Genomic DNA, 18,383 nt, shown 5'->3' with positions numbered 1-18,383 from the left:
TGCAGAAAGTGGAGAAAACGGCACAGATAGAATTCTTCCGGAGGAGCAGTCCTGGCTTCGCACCAAGATACATACTTCCTCCAGATACGGTGATAATGTTTCGATGTCACCTCCTTCCTAGCCTTTATCAGAGCAGGAATGACCTCATCCGGAATGCCCTTTTTCGCTAGGATCCTGAGTTCAACCGCCATGCCGTCAAACGCAGTCGCAACCGCCATGCCGTCAAACGCAGTCGCGGTAAGTCCTGGAACAGACAGGGCCCTTGTTGTAACAGGTCTGCCCTGAGAGGAAGAGGCCACGGATCTTCTGTGAGCATTTCCTGCAGATCCGGATACCAGGCCCTTCGAGGCCAATCTGGAACAATGAGAATTGCCTGAATCCCTCTTCGTCTTATGATTCTCAGTATCTTTGAGATGAGAGGAAGAGGAGGAAACACATAGACCGACTGGAACACCCACGGTGTCACCAAGGCGTCCACTGCTACCGCCTGAGGGTCCCTTGACCTGGCGCAATATCTCGGAAGTTTCTTGTTGAGGCATGAAGCCATCATGTATATTTGAGGCAGCCCCCACCGACTTGCAATCTCTGCGAAGACTTCCTGATGAAGTCCCCACTCTCCTGGATGCAGATCGTGTCTGCTTAGGAAGTCTGCCTCCCAGTTGTCCACTCCCGGAATGAAGACTGCCGACAGAGCACTTACATGACTCTCCGCCCATCAAAGAATCTTTGAGGCTTCTGCCATTGCCACTCTGCTCCTTGCCGCCTTGGCGGTTTACATGAGCCACTGCTGTGATGTTGTCTGACTGAATCAGAACCGGTAGACCTCGAAGTAAGGTCTCCGCTTGACGAAGGCCGTTGTATATGGCCCTTAATTCCAGTACGTTGATGTGTAGACAAGTCTCCTGGCTTGACCACAGACCTTGGATGACCCGGACCACTTGTCCAGAAGGTCCCACTGAAAAGTCCTGGCATGGAACCTGCCGAATGGAATGGCCTCGTTAGACGCCACCATCTTTCCCAGAACTCGAGTGCAGTGATGTACCGACACCCTGTCTGGCTTTAACAGGTCCCTGACCAAGCTCTGAAGTTCCTGGGCCTTTTCCATCGGGAGAAAGACCCTCTTTTGTTCCGCGTCCAGAATCATGCCTAAGAAAGGCAAATCGGGTCGTTGGAACTAACTGTGACTTCGGTAGATTGAGAATCCAACCGTGTTGTTGCAACACCCTCAGGGAGAGAGATACGCTGTCCAGCAACTGTTCTCTCGATCTCGCTTTTATCAGGAGATCGTCCAAGTATGGGATAATTGTGACACCTTGCTTGCGCAGGAGCACCATCATCTCTGCCATTAATTTGGTAAAAATCCTCGGGGCCGTGGAAAGCCCAAACGGCAACGTCTGAAATTGGTAATGACAAACCTGCACCACAAATTTCAGGAACGCCTGATGAGGTTGATATATGGGGACATGAAGGTATGCATCCTTTATGTCTAGGGACACCATATAATCTCCCCCTTCCAGACTTGCAATGACCGCTCTGAGTGATTCCATCTTGGACTTGAACCTCTAAGTAGAGGTTTAGGGATTTTAAATTCAGAATGGGTCTGACCGAACCGTCCGGTTTTCGGGACCACAAACAGGGTTGAGTAATAGCCCATCCCCTGCTGCAGCAGGGGAACTTTGACCACCACTTGTTGAAGGCACAACTTTTGAATTGCTGCCAAAACTACTTCCCTCTCTGGGGAAGAAGTCGGCAGTGCCGATTTGAAAAACCGGCGAGGAGGCACCTCTTCGAATTCCAGCTTGTACCCCTGTGAATCAATGTCTATTGCCCAGGGATCCACCTGAGAGTGAACCCAGACTTGGCTGAAAAGACGAAGACGTGCCCCCACAGGAGCGGACTCCCCCCGCGGAGCCCCATCGTCATGCGGTGGATTTAGTAGATGCCGTGGAGGACTTTTGTTCTTGGGAACTGGCTGTAGCTGGCAGCTTTTTCCCTTTGCCCTTACCTCTGGCAAGAAAGGAAGATCCCCGAGCTCTCTTGTATTTATGCGACCGAAAGGACTGCATCTGATAATGTGGCGCTTTCTTAGGCTGTGAGGAAACATAAGGTAAAAAGGTTGATTTACCTGCAGTAGCCGTGGAAACTAGGTCCGCGAGACCTTCCCCAAACAAATTCCTCACCCTTGTAAGGCAAAACCTCCATATGCCGTTTCGAGTCGGCATAACCCGACCACTGTCGGGTCCACAGTGCTCGCCTGGCAGAAATCGCCATAGCGTTCGCTCTGGACCCCAGTATGCCCTTATCCCTCTGAGCCTCCCTCCTGTAAAGGACCACATCCTTAATATGGCCCAGGGTCAATAAAATAGTTTCCTTATCCATCGTATCCATATCAGCAGATAAGGTATCGGTCCACGATATTACAGCGCTACAAACCCAAGCCGACGCTATTGCCGGCCTGAGTAATGTACCGGTATGTGTGTAAATCGACCTCAAGGTAGTTTCCTGCTTGCGATCAGCAGGATCCCTGAGAGCAGCGGTATCCTGAGACGGCAGCGCCACCTTTTTGGAAAGGCGTGTCAACGCTTTGTCCACCCTCGGAGAGGATTCCCACCGTATCCTGTCCTTTATCGGGAAAGGATACACCATAAGAATCCTTTTGGGAATCTGCAGTTTCTTGTCTGGAGTTTCCCAAGCACTTTCAAATAACTCATTTAATTCAAAAGAAGGTGGAAAACAAACCTCAGGCTTCTTTTCTTTGAACATGTGGATCTTAGGATTAGGCACCGCGGGGTCATCTATAATATGCAGCACATCCTTTATAGCAATAATCATATAATTAATACTTTTTGCCAATTTTGGCTGCAACCTCGCATCATCATAATCGACACTGGATTCAGAATCCGTGTCGGTATCTGTGTCGACTACCGGAGAAAGTGGGCGTTTTTGAGACCCAGAAGGCACCTGTGACATAGGGAAAGGCAGGGCATGACCCCCTGTACCGTCCCTGGACTCTGCTTTGTCCAAACGTTTGTGCAATAAATTCACATTTGCATTTAAAATATTCCACATATCCATCCAGTCATGTGTCGGCGTTGCAGACGGAGACACCACACTCATGCGCTCCACCTCATCCCTAGGAGAGCCTTCCGCTTCAGACATGCCGACACACACGTACCGACACACCACGCACTCAGGGAAAGCTCTAATCTGGAGACAGTTCCCCCACAAGGCCCTTTGGAGAGACAGAGAGAGAGTATGCCAGCACACACCCAGCGCCAATAACCCTGGAAAAAATTACCCAGATACAGCACTTCTTTATATATGTACTGCACCACATTATGTGCCCCCCCCCTTCTTTAAAACCTTCTGTCACCGGTGATCAGCAGGGGAGAGTCCGGGTAGCCAGCTTCTCAGCGTGTGCTGTGTAGAAAATGGCGCTGGCGAGTGCTGAGGGAGAAGCCCCGCCCCCTCAGTGGCGGGCTTCGGTCCCGCTCTTTTAAAACAACACTGCGGGGATTCACTGTAAATACCACAAAAAAGTGTATATATATATGTATAGCCAGTCTTAGAGGTATACATTGCTGCCCAGGGCGCGCCCCCCCCCCCACGCCCTGCACCTAACAGTGTGCGCTGTGTGTGTTCTGTGAGGGAGCGCAGCGTTACCTCAGTGAAGCGCTGAAGTCTTCTGCCACCTTTGAAGTCTTCTGTCTTCCTATACTCACCCGGCTTCTATCTTCCGGCTCTCCGAGGAGGACGGCGGCGCGGCTCCGAGACGAACCGCTAGGGGAGACCTGCGTTCTGACTCCCTCTGGAGCTAATGGTGTCCAGTAGCCTAAGAAGCAGAGCCTATCACTTAAGTAGGTCTGCTTCTCTCTCCTCAGTCCCACGGTGCAGGGAGCCTGTTGCCAGCAGGCCTCCCTGAAAATAAAAAACCTAACAAAATACTTTCTTTCAGGAAGCTCAGGAGAGCTCCCTGTAGTGCACCCAGTCTCCTCTGGGCACAGTCTTCAACTAACTGAGGTCTGGAGGAGGGGCATAGAGGGAGGAGCCAGTGCACACCCATACCTAAAGTTCTTTTTTAGTGCCCATGTCTCCTGCGGAGCCCGTCTATTCCCCATGGTCCTTACGGAGTCCCCAGCATCCTCTAGGACGTAAGAGAAAGAAGTGAAAGTAAGCTGTAAAAGATTTCTTAGACACACAAGGATGATGATGATGATGATGATGATGAAGATACCTACTCCTGAAGCTTATTGATCTAAGGCAGGGATGGGGAACCTTTGGCCCTCCAGCTGTTGTTGAACTACACATACCAGCATGCCCTGCTACAGTTTTGCTACTTGGCCATGCTAATACTGTTGCAAGGCATGCTGGGATGTGTAGTTCAACAGCAGCAGGAGGGTCGAAGGTTCCCCATCCCTGATCTAAGGCATGGCCTGCAAAAGTATACTGAGAATCAGTGTCTCACAGATGATTTCCTCTGAGCAAGAAAAATCCCCACCAACAGTCAATGCAAACTATGCTAAGCGCTGGCCATATAGTAAGCGGGTGCTATAAATCCTAAGCAAAATCAAACACATCACAGGATGACCAAAGCTGGAAATAAAATAAAATTATTGTACAGTATACTGTCCAGTAATACGCAATAATAAAAATAACCACAATGTCTTACTGTAACATTTGTATTACCTCAGTATTACTACATCACCAGTAAACTAACCACCTATAGTTGCATATTCTTGTTGACATAAATACATATTTTATTCTTCCCTTAAAGGAGTTTCTACCCTGTAATAAATGCTGTTCTTTGCTTTTGACAGCTATCAGCTGAATGTAGTCTGACAGAGGGTAGCATTCAGTCTTGAATTCTACAGAAACAGATGCCAGTAAAATGTTGTCTTTCATTTCCCAGCAAACTGCAGCTAAAACCAGCAACCTGCATAAAGTAACAAAAAAAGCCATAGAAAACAAACAAAACCCCTCCAAAACTACAACACACATTTCCCAATGCAGGATTCTTTCATTTTGATATAAAAATAAAAATGCTAACCTGCAATGGGGGATGGGGGATTAAATTCTTGGCAAAGGACATGATTTTCTGTCCCGGAACATAAATTGCGTTCCTCTATATCGCCTGGCACCCCCCACAGAGGTGCGCAGGAAAACTTGCGATACTGAGACTACCACAACGAGTTTATATATGCGCAGCCCAGCAATACATTGTGCTGAATTGAGTTACCACATAGACTTTTGAGGACGGCATACAACTATTTCAGCCAATTTTGCACCACAAGATTCTAAGGAAGGTTCAAATAGTGAATTCTAACGCAAATGGTGCAAAGGTGCAAAATAGTATTTTTGCGCAATATCTGTTCAATTCTGTCCAAACAACTTAGTTCAGACACCTTAAAGAGACATGTTGCCAAACTGAAGAGTTTCCTGGGTGCAGCATTAAAAAAAAAAAAAAAAAAAAAAAAACAGCAACAGACTCCAACATTTAGTTACTTCATTCGAAAAATTTTAAAATAAAAGATTTAGAGAAAAGTATACTAAGGGAAAGTAATTATACTTCAGCTAGACTGCTCATACTCATCCATGAAAAGGATATACTCCCTTTCCATCTAGATCAGGGGTGGGCAATAAGCAACCCTCCAGCTGCTGTTGAACTACACATCCCAGCCTGCCCTGCCAGAGAGTGTTAATATGCCCTGATAACCGAACAAAATGTTTTTATTTTAACAGAGCCCCCACCCCACTAAAAAAATAACACGCAAATATATATATGACAACCTACCCGATAACCAGTGGATTGGGAAGCTCAGTCTCTGTGCCATTTACCATGGAGTCCTGATTCGTGTCTGTGAGCCTGTCTGAAGAATCTGCAGAAAGGCCTAGCAAGGCACGCACCCGCTTGGATTTCACTTCCAGTATTGTGTCTGTATAACCGACCTCTTGCAGATACCTACAAAAAAAAGAGGCAGTGGTTCATGTGACCATCAGTAACAATTTCACTTCTCAACAAACAAAAAAACAAACACAAACAATAAGCAGATAATCTCCAAACAGCACTGTAATATCTATATAATGACACACAATGCAGTACTGTGCAGGGCAGTCATGCTAATAAATCATCTGCTATCAGCTGCAAGGATTGTCTCTACCAGCCTCTACAGGCACTGGGAAAATGAAAGGAGTCATTGGTACAATTCTCTATTCATTGCAATGGGGAAATGTAATGGGCACAAAAATCCCTACAGAAATACAGCAAGTGCCACCAGAGCAAATTGCAAGTCACAAAGTCTCTGCAAACACAAAGTAAAAATCGGTGTAATTAACCCTTCAGCTGAGAGATGTGAGGACAAGGAGTCACTTACTGCCTTAGTAACTGTCGGCTCTGTTTCCACATAAACTGGCTGTTCTGTGGCGCTGGTGGCTGGATATCCATCTCATTTGTTTCATCTAGCAGGAAAAGAACACAAATTTTCAATGTGGGATCGCACAATAAAAATACTTTCACCAACCGGGTTTTGTTTCGTTTCCACTTCTCAAATAATCACCCCATCATAAGACGACAGCTAAATAATCTAATGCCGACTTTTAAATACAGTGCCAGCTCCGTTAAGCTATAGTGCATTGGAGATATACTGTATAGCACAATAATAAAGTTTAAATATTCAAAGTATGTATTGTACATTAACCAACCGGATTCTATAAAACAAGCAAAAGAATAAAACCGAAGATCAATATTTATCATATAAATAGAAATTATTAAAAGATTCCTAAGGAAATGGATCATATGCTGGAATATACAGTACATGTCCAGAGGCACATCCCAACATTAAAGATCACTGTGTCCACAGTTCAGAAAAAGGGAAAAATAACCACATTTCCCTTTTGCTCCAGGCTGGTCAAACAGTGTATTTGGAAAGTTCTTTTTCCTCTGAATTGCTCAATATGGAACAGTGAACTGAGCCATCACATACCCCCATCTCCACTGGGGGAGATCACTGCAGTCACTGTCCACATGAAGGGGTTTGCTCTCTCTGCTAGAGAGTGTGGCCTGTGGAATCAAGTCTGTAGCTTATGTGACTTCCCCCTTTCTGGATATTATAGCATCTCTGTGCCAGGGTTCCAAATAGCGATAATCAGTGTGCACTAGTGGGTCAGCAGGGGTCCTCTAACTAGTTTCACTCCTTGCAGGGAGCTTTATCAAAGTTATTGTTATGCTGTGTCCAGGTTTTAGTCATAAGCAAGTACCTGGGATAAATCAGTTTAATGTCCATCTGTTGACTTTTTCTATTAAGTCCTGTGGTATAAATTTACAAAGGTGGGAGTTTTTTGTTTTTTTTAGAACTGGTCATGTTGCTCATCGCAACCAATCAGATTCTACTTAACATTTATCCAGCTGCTTCTAGAAGATAGATAGAATCTGATTAGTTGCTATGGGTAACATCACCAGTTCTAAAAAAAAAAAACCTCCCACCTTAGTAAATTTACACCTGTGACTGTAAGTCAGAATTTTCAGTCTGTGCATCACACCTTGTGCAACTGTGAATTTCATTGTTTAGACAAGCGTAAATCTTTTTGTTTTTACAGATGTATATTTTATTTCCTAATACTTCATTTATCCAGTTACTGCAGTTGGAACATGCATTAGACAAGCAGAACACAAAATAATAATGTCACGCTGCAATGTGGCTCATATTAAAACAAACTGCCTACGCTGCTAGGCTTTATGCTTTGCTACAATAAGACATAAGTGGTTCATTAAGAAAAGTCACATCCAATTCCTAATGCAACTTGTAAGGATTTTACAAACAAGTACTGAGAGATCACTTAAAAAACAAAAACAAAAAACACATGGATTTAGAATTTATTTTATGGATTCATATACTTATTAGGTAAATATACAGTAGGTGCTCATGTCGTGGGGAAAAAAAATATCACTGTTTCAATCAATGATCAGTGAATTTTTAAGGGTGGGTACACACTAGAATGCTATTTGTTTGTTCGAGCAAGGAACTACGGTATATAATCAGTAGCGGGTACCAGATATATCAATAAATTAAGTTGTTTAGACATATCGCACACTTGCTGCAGGAACTGACATCACAGCTGGGCGCCAGCCCAATTGTGAATTATATTGAGTGGCTGATTGGTAAGAGTATATTCTTACCAAAGTAGCTGCTATGTCGGCGAGTCCAGCGGCATAGTGCGTACCCAGCCTTTCATACAGGGAAAAAAGGCATACTAGAATAGAAGAAAACTACTCTCGGCACTGGCAGGATGTAAAGTACCTTAAATGTTGTATGTAAGAAAGTTAGATCCAAGCTGCTATGATTGCGTCACAAACCACCAAAAAAATTATTTTTTTTAAATTGAAAAATCGCAGCTCTGTAATCAGGACCAAAAATACACAATATTGCACATACAAACAGTGAAATTATAAAGTAATTGTTAACGTATTTAATTATACATATCATATATATCTAAATTCCTATTGAATGAAACAAGGTGTCAAATTAAATCTGTAAGAATAATGGGGCAGCTGTATTAACCTGGAGAAGGCATAAGGAAGTGATAAACCAGTGATATGTGCAAGGTGATAAAGCCACCAGCCAATCAGCTCCAATATGTAAATTAACAGTTAGGATCTGATTGGCTGGTGCCTTTATCACCTTGCACATATCACTGGTTTATCACTTCCTTATGCCTTCTCCAGGTTAATACATCTGCCCCAATGTCCGGCAAATGGTCAAATATCTCAAGATGGAATAAATCTGTTCTCAGAACATACATGGGGTTTGTTAAACAATGACCAGTGAAGTATACTTCTCCTCTTTATATTGTTCCGTATTAGGTTGCTCGCCAATTTCACTTGCATTATGTCAGTCTTATTAAAAGAAAGATATCAGAGGTGCTATAAAATAAATAGTATCTCAATCTGAGCAATAAAGTGGCTAACAGCAATGCTGGTGTTTCACACCATAATAGATGTGCCCCTGTGTATGGAAACTACCACTACAGGGCGGTAAAAAGCCACTGTGACGGATCCAACCTGGGAATCCCTACGATGTGCACCCATGTAGCTGGGGCTACACTGCCGTGCCCTGTGAACTGAAGATGAAGGTGGTCATAGGGTCCTGTGCAGGTGCAACGGAATGTGGATGTAACCATATATGCAGCTGCAGACTTACAGTATAGCGGGGATTAGGTGTTAAAAACACCTTGCCAGATCTATCCAGGAGTTTACTTCTATGCATACTGAAGTTCCATAACCATGGCCTTGTTGTGTAGCTGCTGCAAGTGGGCTTCTCATCTAGAATACCGCTGTTTAATATGTTGCAGTGGAGATGAGCTGATCGCATTGTCCTCCATCTGGATATATATGAACTGAATAAATAAGAATTTACTCACCGGTAATTCTATTTCTCGTAGTCCGTAGTGGATGCTGGGAACTCCGTAAGGACCATGGGGAATAGCGGGCTCCGAAGGAGGCTGGGCACTCTAGAAAGATTTAGGACTACCTGGTGTGCACTGGCTCCTCCCACTATGACCCTCCTCCAAGCCTCAGTTAGGACACCGTGCCCGGACGAGCAGACATAATAAGGAAGGATTTAGAATCCCGGGTAAGACTCTTACCAGCCACACCAATCACACCGTACAACTCGTGATACTATATCCAGTTTGACAGTATGAAAACAACTGAGCCTCTCAACAGATGGCTCAACAATAACCCTTTAGTTAACAATAACTATTTACAAGTATTGCAGACAATCCGCACTTGGGATGGGCGCCCAGCATCCACTACGGACTACGAGAAATAGAATTACCGGTGAGTAAATTCTTATTTTCTCTAACGTCCTAGTGGATGCTGGGAACTCCGTAAGGACAATGGGGATTATACCAAAGCTCCCAAACGGGCGGGAGAGTGCGGATGACTCTGTAGCACCGAATGAGAGAACTCCAGGTCCTCCTCAGCCAGGGTATCAAATTTGTAGAATTTTGCAAATGTGTTTGCCCCTGACCAAGTAGCTGCTCGGCAAAGTTGTAAAGCCGAGACCCCTCGGGCAGCCGCCCAAGATGAGCCCACCTTCCTTGTGGAATGGGCATTTACAGATTTTGGCTGTGGCATGCATGCCACAGAATGTGCAAGCTGAATTGTACTACAAATCTAGCGAGCAATAGACTGCTTAGAAGCAGGAGCACCCAGCTTGTTGGGTGCATACAGGATAAACAGCGAGTCAGATTTTCTGACTCCAGCCGTCCTGGAAACATATATTTTCAGGGCCCTGACAACGTCTAGCAACTTGGAGTCCTCCAAATCCTTAGTAGCCGCAGGCACCACAATACGCTGGTTCAGGTGAAACGCTGACACCACCTTAGGGAGAAACTGGGGACGAGTCCTCAATTCTGCCCTATCCATATGGAAAATCAGATAAGGGCTTTTACATGATAAAGCTGCCAATTCTGACACTCGCCTGGCTGAAGCCAGGGCCAATAACATGACCACTTTCCACGTGAGATATTTCAGATCCACGGTTTTTAGTGGCTCAAACCAATGTGATTTTAAGAAACTCAACATCACGTTGAGATCCCAAGGTGCCACAGGAGGCACAAATGGGGGCTGAATATGCAGCGCTCCTTTCACAAATGTCTGAACTTCAGGTACTGAAGCTAGTTCTTTTTGAAAGAAAATCGACAGAGCCGAGATCTGTACTTTAATGGAGCCTAGTTTTAGGCCCATATTCACTCCTGCTTGCAGGAAATGCAGAAATCGACCTAGTTGAAATTCCTCTGTTGGGGCCTTTTTGGCCTCGCACCATGCAATATATTTCCGCCATATGCGGTGATAATGCTTTGCCGTAACATCTTTCCTGGCCTTAATAAGCGTAGGAATGACTTCTTCCGGAATACCCTTTTCCTTTAGGATCCGGTGTTCAACCGCCATGCCGTCAAACGCAGCCGCGGTAAGTCTTGGAACAGACAGGGCCCCTGGTGTAGCAGGTCCTGTCTGAGCGGTAGAGGCCACGGGTCCTCTGAGAGCATCTCTTGAAGTTCCGGGTACGACGCTCGTCTTGGCCAATCCGGAACCACGAGAATGGCGTTTACTCCTCGCTTTCTTATTATTCTCAATACCTTTGGTATGAGAGGCAGAGGAGGGAACACATAAACCGACTGGTACACCCACGGTGTCACTAGAGCATCCACAGCTATCGCCTGAGGGTCCCTTGACCTGGCGCAATATCTTTTTAACTTTTTGTTGAGGCGGGACGCCATCATGTCCACCTGTGGTTTTTCCCAACGGTTTACCAGCATCTGGAAAACTTCTGGATGAAGTCCCCACTCTCCCGGGTGGAGGTCGTGTCTGCTGAGGAAGTCTGCTTCCCAGTTGTCCACTCCCGGAATGAACACTGCTGACAGTGCTAGTACATGATTCTCCGCCCATCGGAGAATTCTTGTGGCTTCCGCCATCGCCATCCTGCTTCTTGTGCCGCCCTGTCGATTTACATGGGCGACTGCCGTGATGTTGTCTGACTGGATCAGCACCGGCTGGTGTAGGAGCAGGGATTTTGCTTGACTTAGGGCATTGTAGATGGCCCTTAGTTCCAGAATATTTATGTGAAGGGAAGTCTCCTGACTCGACCATAGTCCTTGGAAGTTTCTTCCCTGTGTGACTGCCCCCCAGCCTCGAAGGCTGGCATCCGTGGTCACCAGGACCCAGTCCTGTATGCCGAACCTGCGGCCCTCTAGAAGATGGGCACTCTGCAGCCACCACAGTAGCGACACCCTGGTTCTTGGAGACAGGGTTATCAAGCGATGCATCTGAAGATGCGATCCGGACCACTGGTCCAACAGGTCCCACTGAAAGATTCTGGCATGGAACCTGCCGAAGGGAATTGCTTCGTAAGAAGCCACCATCTTTCCCAGGACCCGCGTGCAGCGATGCACTGATACCTGTTTTGGTTTCAGGAGGTCTCTGACTAGAGATGACAACTCCCTGGCTTTCTCCTCCGGGAGAAACACTTTTTTCTGGACTGTATCCAGAATCATACCCAGGAACAGTAGCCGTGTTGTCGGAACCAGCTGTGACTTTGGGATATTCAGAATCCAGCCGTGCTGGTGCAGCACATCCTGGGATAGTGCTACTCCCACCAACAACTGTTCCTTGGACCTCGCTTTTATTAGGAGATCGTCCAAGTACGGGATAATTAAAACTCCCTTTCTTCGAAGGAGTATCATCATTTCCGCCATAACCTTGGTAAATACCCTCGGTGCCGTGGACAGTCCAAACGGCAGCGTCTGGAATTGGTAATGGCAATCCTGTACCACAAATCTGAGGTACTCCTGGTGAGGATGGTAAATGGGGACATGCAAGTAAGCATCCTTGATGTCCAGGGATACCATGTAATCCCCCTCGTCCAGGCTTGCAATAACCGCCCTGAGCGATTCCATCTTGAACTTGAATTTCTTTATGTATGTGTTCAAGGATTTCAAATTTAGAATGGGTCTCACCGAACCGTCCGGTTTCGGTACCACAAATAGTGTGGAATAATAACCCCGGCCTTGTTGAAGTAGGGGTACCTTGATTATCACCTGCTGAGAATACAGCTTGTGAATTGCCGTTAGCACCGCCTCCCTGTCTGATGGAGCAATTGGCAAGGCAGATTTTAGGAACCGGTGGGGTGGGGACGCCTCGAATTCCAGCTTGTACCCCTGAGATACTATTTGCAGGATCCAGGGATCCACCTGTGAGCAAACCCACTGATCGCTGAAATTTTTGAGGCGACCCCCCACCGTACCTGGCTCCGCCTGTGGAGCCCCACCGTCATGCGGCGGACTTGGAAGAAGAAGCGGGGGAGGACTTTTGCTCCTGGGAACCTGCTGTTTGTTGCAGCCTTTTTCCCCTACCTCTGCCTCTGGACAGAAAAGACCCGCCTTTTCCACGCCTGTTTTTCTGGGTCCGAAAGGACTGAACCTGATAAAACGGCGCCTTCTTAGGCTGTGAGGGGACATGGGGTAAAAATGCTGACTTCCCAGACGTTGCTGTGGAAACTAGGTCCGAGAGACCATCCCCAAATAATTCCTCACCCTTATATGGCAACACTTCCATGTGCTTTTTAGAATCTGCATCTCCTGTCCACTGGCGAGTCCATAAGCCTCTCCTAGCAGAAATGGACAATGCACTTACTTTAGATGCCAGTCGGCAGATTTCCCTCTGTGCATCTCTCATATATAAGACTGAGTCTTTTATATGGTCTATGGTTAACAGGATCGTGTCTCTGTCTAATGTGTCAATATTTTCTGACAGTTTATCTGACCAAGCAGCGGCAGCACTGCACATCCAAGCTGACGCAATAGCTGGCCTAAGTATAATGCCTGTGTGTGTATATACAGACTTCAGGATCGCCTCCTGCTTTCTATCAGCAGGTTCCTTGAGGGCGGCCGTATCCGGAGACGGTAGTGCCACCTTTTTTGACAAACGTGTGAGCGCTATATCCACTCTAGGGGGTGTTTCCCAACGTGACCTATCCTCTGGCGGGAAAGGGAACGCCATTAGTACCTTCTTAGGAATTACCAATTTTTTATCAGGGAAAGCCCACGCTTCTTCACACACTTCATTTAATTCATCTGATGGGGGAAAAACTACGGGTAGTTTTTTCTCTCCAAACATAATACCCTTTTTAGTGGTACCAGTAGTTATATCAGAAATGTTTAACACCTCTTTCATTGCCTCAATCATACAGTGAATGGCCTTAGTGGGCATCAGGTTTGACTCATCGTCGTCGACACTGGTGTCAGTATCAGTGTCGACATCTGGGTCTGCTTGAGGTAGCGGGCGTTTTAGAGCCCCTGACGACCCATGCGACGCCTGGGCAGGCACGAGCTGAGAAGTCGGCTGTCCCACATTTGGCATGTCGTCGATTTTCTTATATAAGGAGTCTATACGTGCACTCATTACTTTCCATAAGCCCATCCACTCAGGTGTCTGCCCCGCAGGGGGTGACATCCCTTCTAAAGGCATCTGCTCCGCCTCCACATCATTATCCTCATCAAACATGTCGACACAGCCGTACCGACACACCGCACACACACAAGGAATGCTCCGAATGAGGACAGGACCCACAAAAGCCCTTTGGGGGGATAGAGTGAGAGTATGCCAGCACACACCAGAGCGCTATATAATGCAGGGACTAACTGAGTTATGTCCCCTATAGCTGCTTTTTATATTATATATGTATTGCGCCCAAATTTAGTGCCCCCCCTCTCTGTTTTTACCCTGTTCTGAAGTGTAGACTGCAGGGGAGAGCCAGGGAGCTTCCTTCCAGGGATCTGTGAAGGAGAAATGGCGCCAGTGTGTCTGAGGGAGATAGCTCCGCCCCTTTTCCGCGGCCTATTCTCCCGCTTTTTTCTGGATTCTGGCAGGGGAATTTACCACATATATAGCCTCTAGGGCTATATATTGTGGTATTTTTGCCAGCCAAGGTGTTTTTATTGCAGCTCAGGGCGCCCCCCCCCCAAGCGCCCTGCACCCTCAGTGACCGGAGTGTGAAGTGTGCATGAGGAGCAATGGCGCACAGCTGCAGTGCTGTGCGCTACCTTGGTGAAGACTGATGTCTTCTGCCGCCGTTTTTCCGGACCTCTTCTTGCTTCTGGCTCTGTAAGGGGGACGGCGGCGCGGCTCCGGGACCGAACACCAAGGACTGGGCCTGCGGTCGATCCCTCTGGAGCTAATGGTGTCCAGTAGCCTAAGAAGCCCAATCCGGCTGCAAGCAGGCGAGTTCGCTTCTTCTCCCCTTAGTCCCTCGCTGCAGTGAGCCTGTTGCCAGCAGGTCTCACTGAAAATAAAAAACCTAAAACTATACTTTCTTTCTAAGGGCTCAGGAGAGCCCCTAGTGAGCATCCAACCTCGGCCGGGCACGAAATCTAACTGAGGCTTGGAGGAGGGTCATAGTGGGAGGAGCCAGTGCACACCAGGTAGTCCTAAATCTTTCTAGAGTGCCCAGCCTCCTTCGGAGCCCGCTATTCCCCATGGTCCTTACGGAGTTCCCAGCATCCACTAGGACGTTAGAGAAAAATATGTAACATTTCTAACACGTTCCTTCATTAAATTGATTTCCTCAGAGGGGAAATCATTACCTATTAACCTTTGAAAAAAGGTGAAAAAATGTGTTATGAGATTATTACATATTTTATTCGTATATGTGCAACTGACGAACAAGCCTATCATCACCTCAGCTCACCTCTCCAATACAATATATTAAACAGCAGCATTACAGATCAGTAGTTGCTTTCAGAGGCTACACGACGGCCCTTGTTTACAGATCTACAGATGTGTCCTCTTACATCCTTGCTGCAGTCACGTTAAATAGCCCTTTGAAGTCACGCCATGTTGTGACGGTACTCTGTATTCTGTGTAATTGCGGCTCTATCTGCATCCAAAACGAAACGTTACAGCTTTTTCCAGGAAAACACTGTAGCATAGCATTCTGTATGCAAATACAGTCGCAGTCACACACACAATATAGGCATGCTGCTATCATTTTAATCAGCAGAAGCTGCTCGTGCGTTCTATTGCATTATTGAGGCAAAAGACGCAAAAAAGATGCTCGGCGCTATGGAGTCACGCGGCACTCACGCATTCTCAGTGGAGAATTTGCCCATGGCAACCAATCAGCTGCTCTGTACAATTTTATAGCATGCAAAATATAAACGTTACACCAATGCTGATTGGCTGCCATGGGCAACTTCTCCACTCTATTCGCTGCTTAGTACATCTCTCCCAAGATTATGATCACATGCCATCGCACATGCACAGGATCCTGTGACCATCTCCATCTTCGGTACACAGTGCAGGGCAGTAGAGTCCAGGGCCATATGGTTGTACAGAATAGGAATTCCCATGTTGGATACATTATTTCACATGCCTCCGTTCTGCAGTGGAACACATTTATTGAGGTGGTATACCATACTATATATAGTACTATAGAGATACCATTTATTTTATACCCTCTAGTCACTAAGTAAACTTGGTGATAAGCCTAATGCTGAACAATAGTGGCGAGATATACTGCATTGATATGGTCAATGTTTTACAGACCCCTTGTATGTCCTGAGAACGGAAAAGATTTATTATGACCATTTGCTGGACATTCTTAAAGATTTCATCTGACACATTGTTTTGGGATCCAGTTAGGATCCCGGTGGTCTGGATCCCAGCAGTCAAAATACCAACACCAGAATCCCAACACTACTCTGTCAATCAAGCGGGTCCCCGGCCGACAAAAAGGTAAGCCACGCGGGGGGACGGGTCCAGTTGTTAGGTTTAAGGGGGCAAAGGGGGTTATGTTTAGGTACCTCGGGAGGGTTACGGTTTGTTGGGGGGAGCGGGGGGGGGGGGGGGTTAGGCTGCTAGAAGGGAGGGCTAGGAGGTCATTGTGGGGAGGCAAGTATACTTACCTTAACCCTACCGCTGGAATCTCAAGCCCAACCCATTGTTTAGTGTTCCCACTAGGAAGCTGGCAGGGTGCAGGGGGGCTGCACGCACCTCTGGCGGGGGAGGGGGGTGCGGCCTTGCTGGCATAACTATTGGGTGTGGTGCAGACCCCAACAAAGTCACAAATGGGGGCATGCCCGGCCATCAACATCACTAACGGATGCATGCCCAGCAGCTTCCCCCAAACTTTGCCCATAATGTAATAGATGCCGTACGATTTGCATGGCATCTATTCACACGACAACGGCAAAAGGACAGAGTGTAATTTGCCCTTTAAAAACCTGGATTTTGTTGTAAGTGCTTACCCCTAAAACTTGGTGGACAATTACAATAACTTAACAAATGAAGTGCACTATCTACTTGCAAAATGAATAAAAAATTTTTTTAAATGTCACTAACACACGTGACAATTACAGAAAAACTTTTCAAAACTTTCGTTACACATTTGTACTAGTCCTAAATGAACTCTCCTAAATAAAACTTTACAAACGTAGAGTAGAATGGTATAATACCGGACAAGCAAAGCAACTCCAATGCTGGGTACACATTAGAAAGCCAAAGCGGCTGACCAAGTGGCCGATTAGGTAAGCTATACACACACTTACCGATTGGCCGCTCGATATGTCTCACCAGACATCACAATTGGCCGGTCTCTGCAGCCAGTGTACAGCCGTTTGGCGGGTCACCCATACACACTTGCAGATGCTGGGCTGCAGGGCTGATCTGATATTTCTGAACGTTAGTCTCTAGAGTGAACTATAGATCTTTCTAGTGTGTATCCAGCTTTAGGGGGAGATTCAATTAGTCAGGGCTTGACAATCTTAAAAAAATATCTAGAAGCCAGGATGAAAATGTAGGAGCCTGTCCCAACAAATCCCACCACCCCCCAAAAATGGAGGGCCCCCTCACTACTCTGCACAGCTCCCCTGCACCAACCCCATAACCCCAAGTAATAATGGACCACATTCGTCAACAAGTAAAGGGTAACACTCCGCAACCACAATTCTGTGCAGCTACCCTGCAGACGCCGCCGCCACCCCCCCCCCCCCACCACACACACCCACACCCTCCCTCTTCTCCCCCTCCTCCGACATATAACGGAGCAGTAAATGCCATGGCCACTCGGCTATGTGGGTACCCCCAAGCAAATCATCCCTCTTTTGCCACCCCCCGAGCAAAGAACCCTACCACCTTCTCCCTGTGGCCATATCACTACCACACTCTGGAGCTGGCCTGGGGACAGGCAGTCAGACACACCAGAACAGGTAGTCATCATGTTGGGACCGGCGGTCAGCACATGCACTCCTGTGCATTAACGTTAATAAGTACGCCCGTAAATCTCCCCTGGTGCTGCTGGGGGACTGAGGAGAATCTACTTCCTTCCTCCCCATAATATGGTACTTAACCAGGGAGACGCACCTTACTGTGACTAATGACAGGGGCTACCTGGTTAAGAGCAAGGCATGATGCATTTACTTCACACTCTAGGTTCGTGATTAGCCCCAAGTCACTAATCTACATGGATTTCTCCTTGCACCTTCAGAAGGATATATGGAGAAGGAGAATATTCTAGTCTTACTGCAGGAGCAATTGAATAGTTTTGGGCACTAAACCCAGTAGCTACTTTCACGTGATGCTAACGGGCTATCATCATAGTAAAACAGCCCAAATTATAAGGACTTTAAACACACCTATAAGCCAAACAAATGGGTACAAAAACAAAGAAAATATCAGTGAAACTTCTGCTGTGTGGGTCACAATTCCAAACAAAAAGGACAGCTGAAACCGGAAATAGTTTTTTATACATGAGACATGAACACAAACTACTACAAGACAGACAGCATAGTAAGAGATTTTCCTGAAAACATAAATTTTTTAAATCGTTTCC

At 46.5% G+C, this 18,383-nt stretch overlaps 1 protein-coding gene across 3 annotated transcripts in view; it reads right to left on the bottom strand.

The window, feature by feature from the left end:
- STRN (striatin) overlaps positions 1–18,383 on the bottom strand; it is a 283,653-nt gene that overhangs the window by 89,168 nt on the left and 176,102 nt on the right. For all 3 annotated transcript variants that reach the window (XM_063917900.1, XM_063917902.1, XM_063917901.1), the window contains exons 4-5: positions 6,372–6,456; positions 5,792–5,959 (exon numbers count right to left, since the gene is read on the bottom strand). In XM_063917900.1, the coding sequence (XP_063773970.1) occupies positions 5,792–5,959; positions 6,372–6,456 (253 nt within the window). The remainder of the gene's footprint in view (positions 1–5,791; positions 5,960–6,371; positions 6,457–18,383) is intronic.

The sequence above is a fragment of the Pseudophryne corroboree genome, chromosome 4, assembly GCF_028390025.1.
Source record: "Pseudophryne corroboree isolate aPseCor3 chromosome 4, aPseCor3.hap2, whole genome shotgun sequence".
NCBI classification, from domain to species: domain Eukaryota; kingdom Metazoa; phylum Chordata; class Amphibia; order Anura; family Myobatrachidae; genus Pseudophryne; species Pseudophryne corroboree.
Note: the sequence above shows the minus strand (reverse complement) of the source record. Positions and strands in the feature narration are given on the sequence as shown.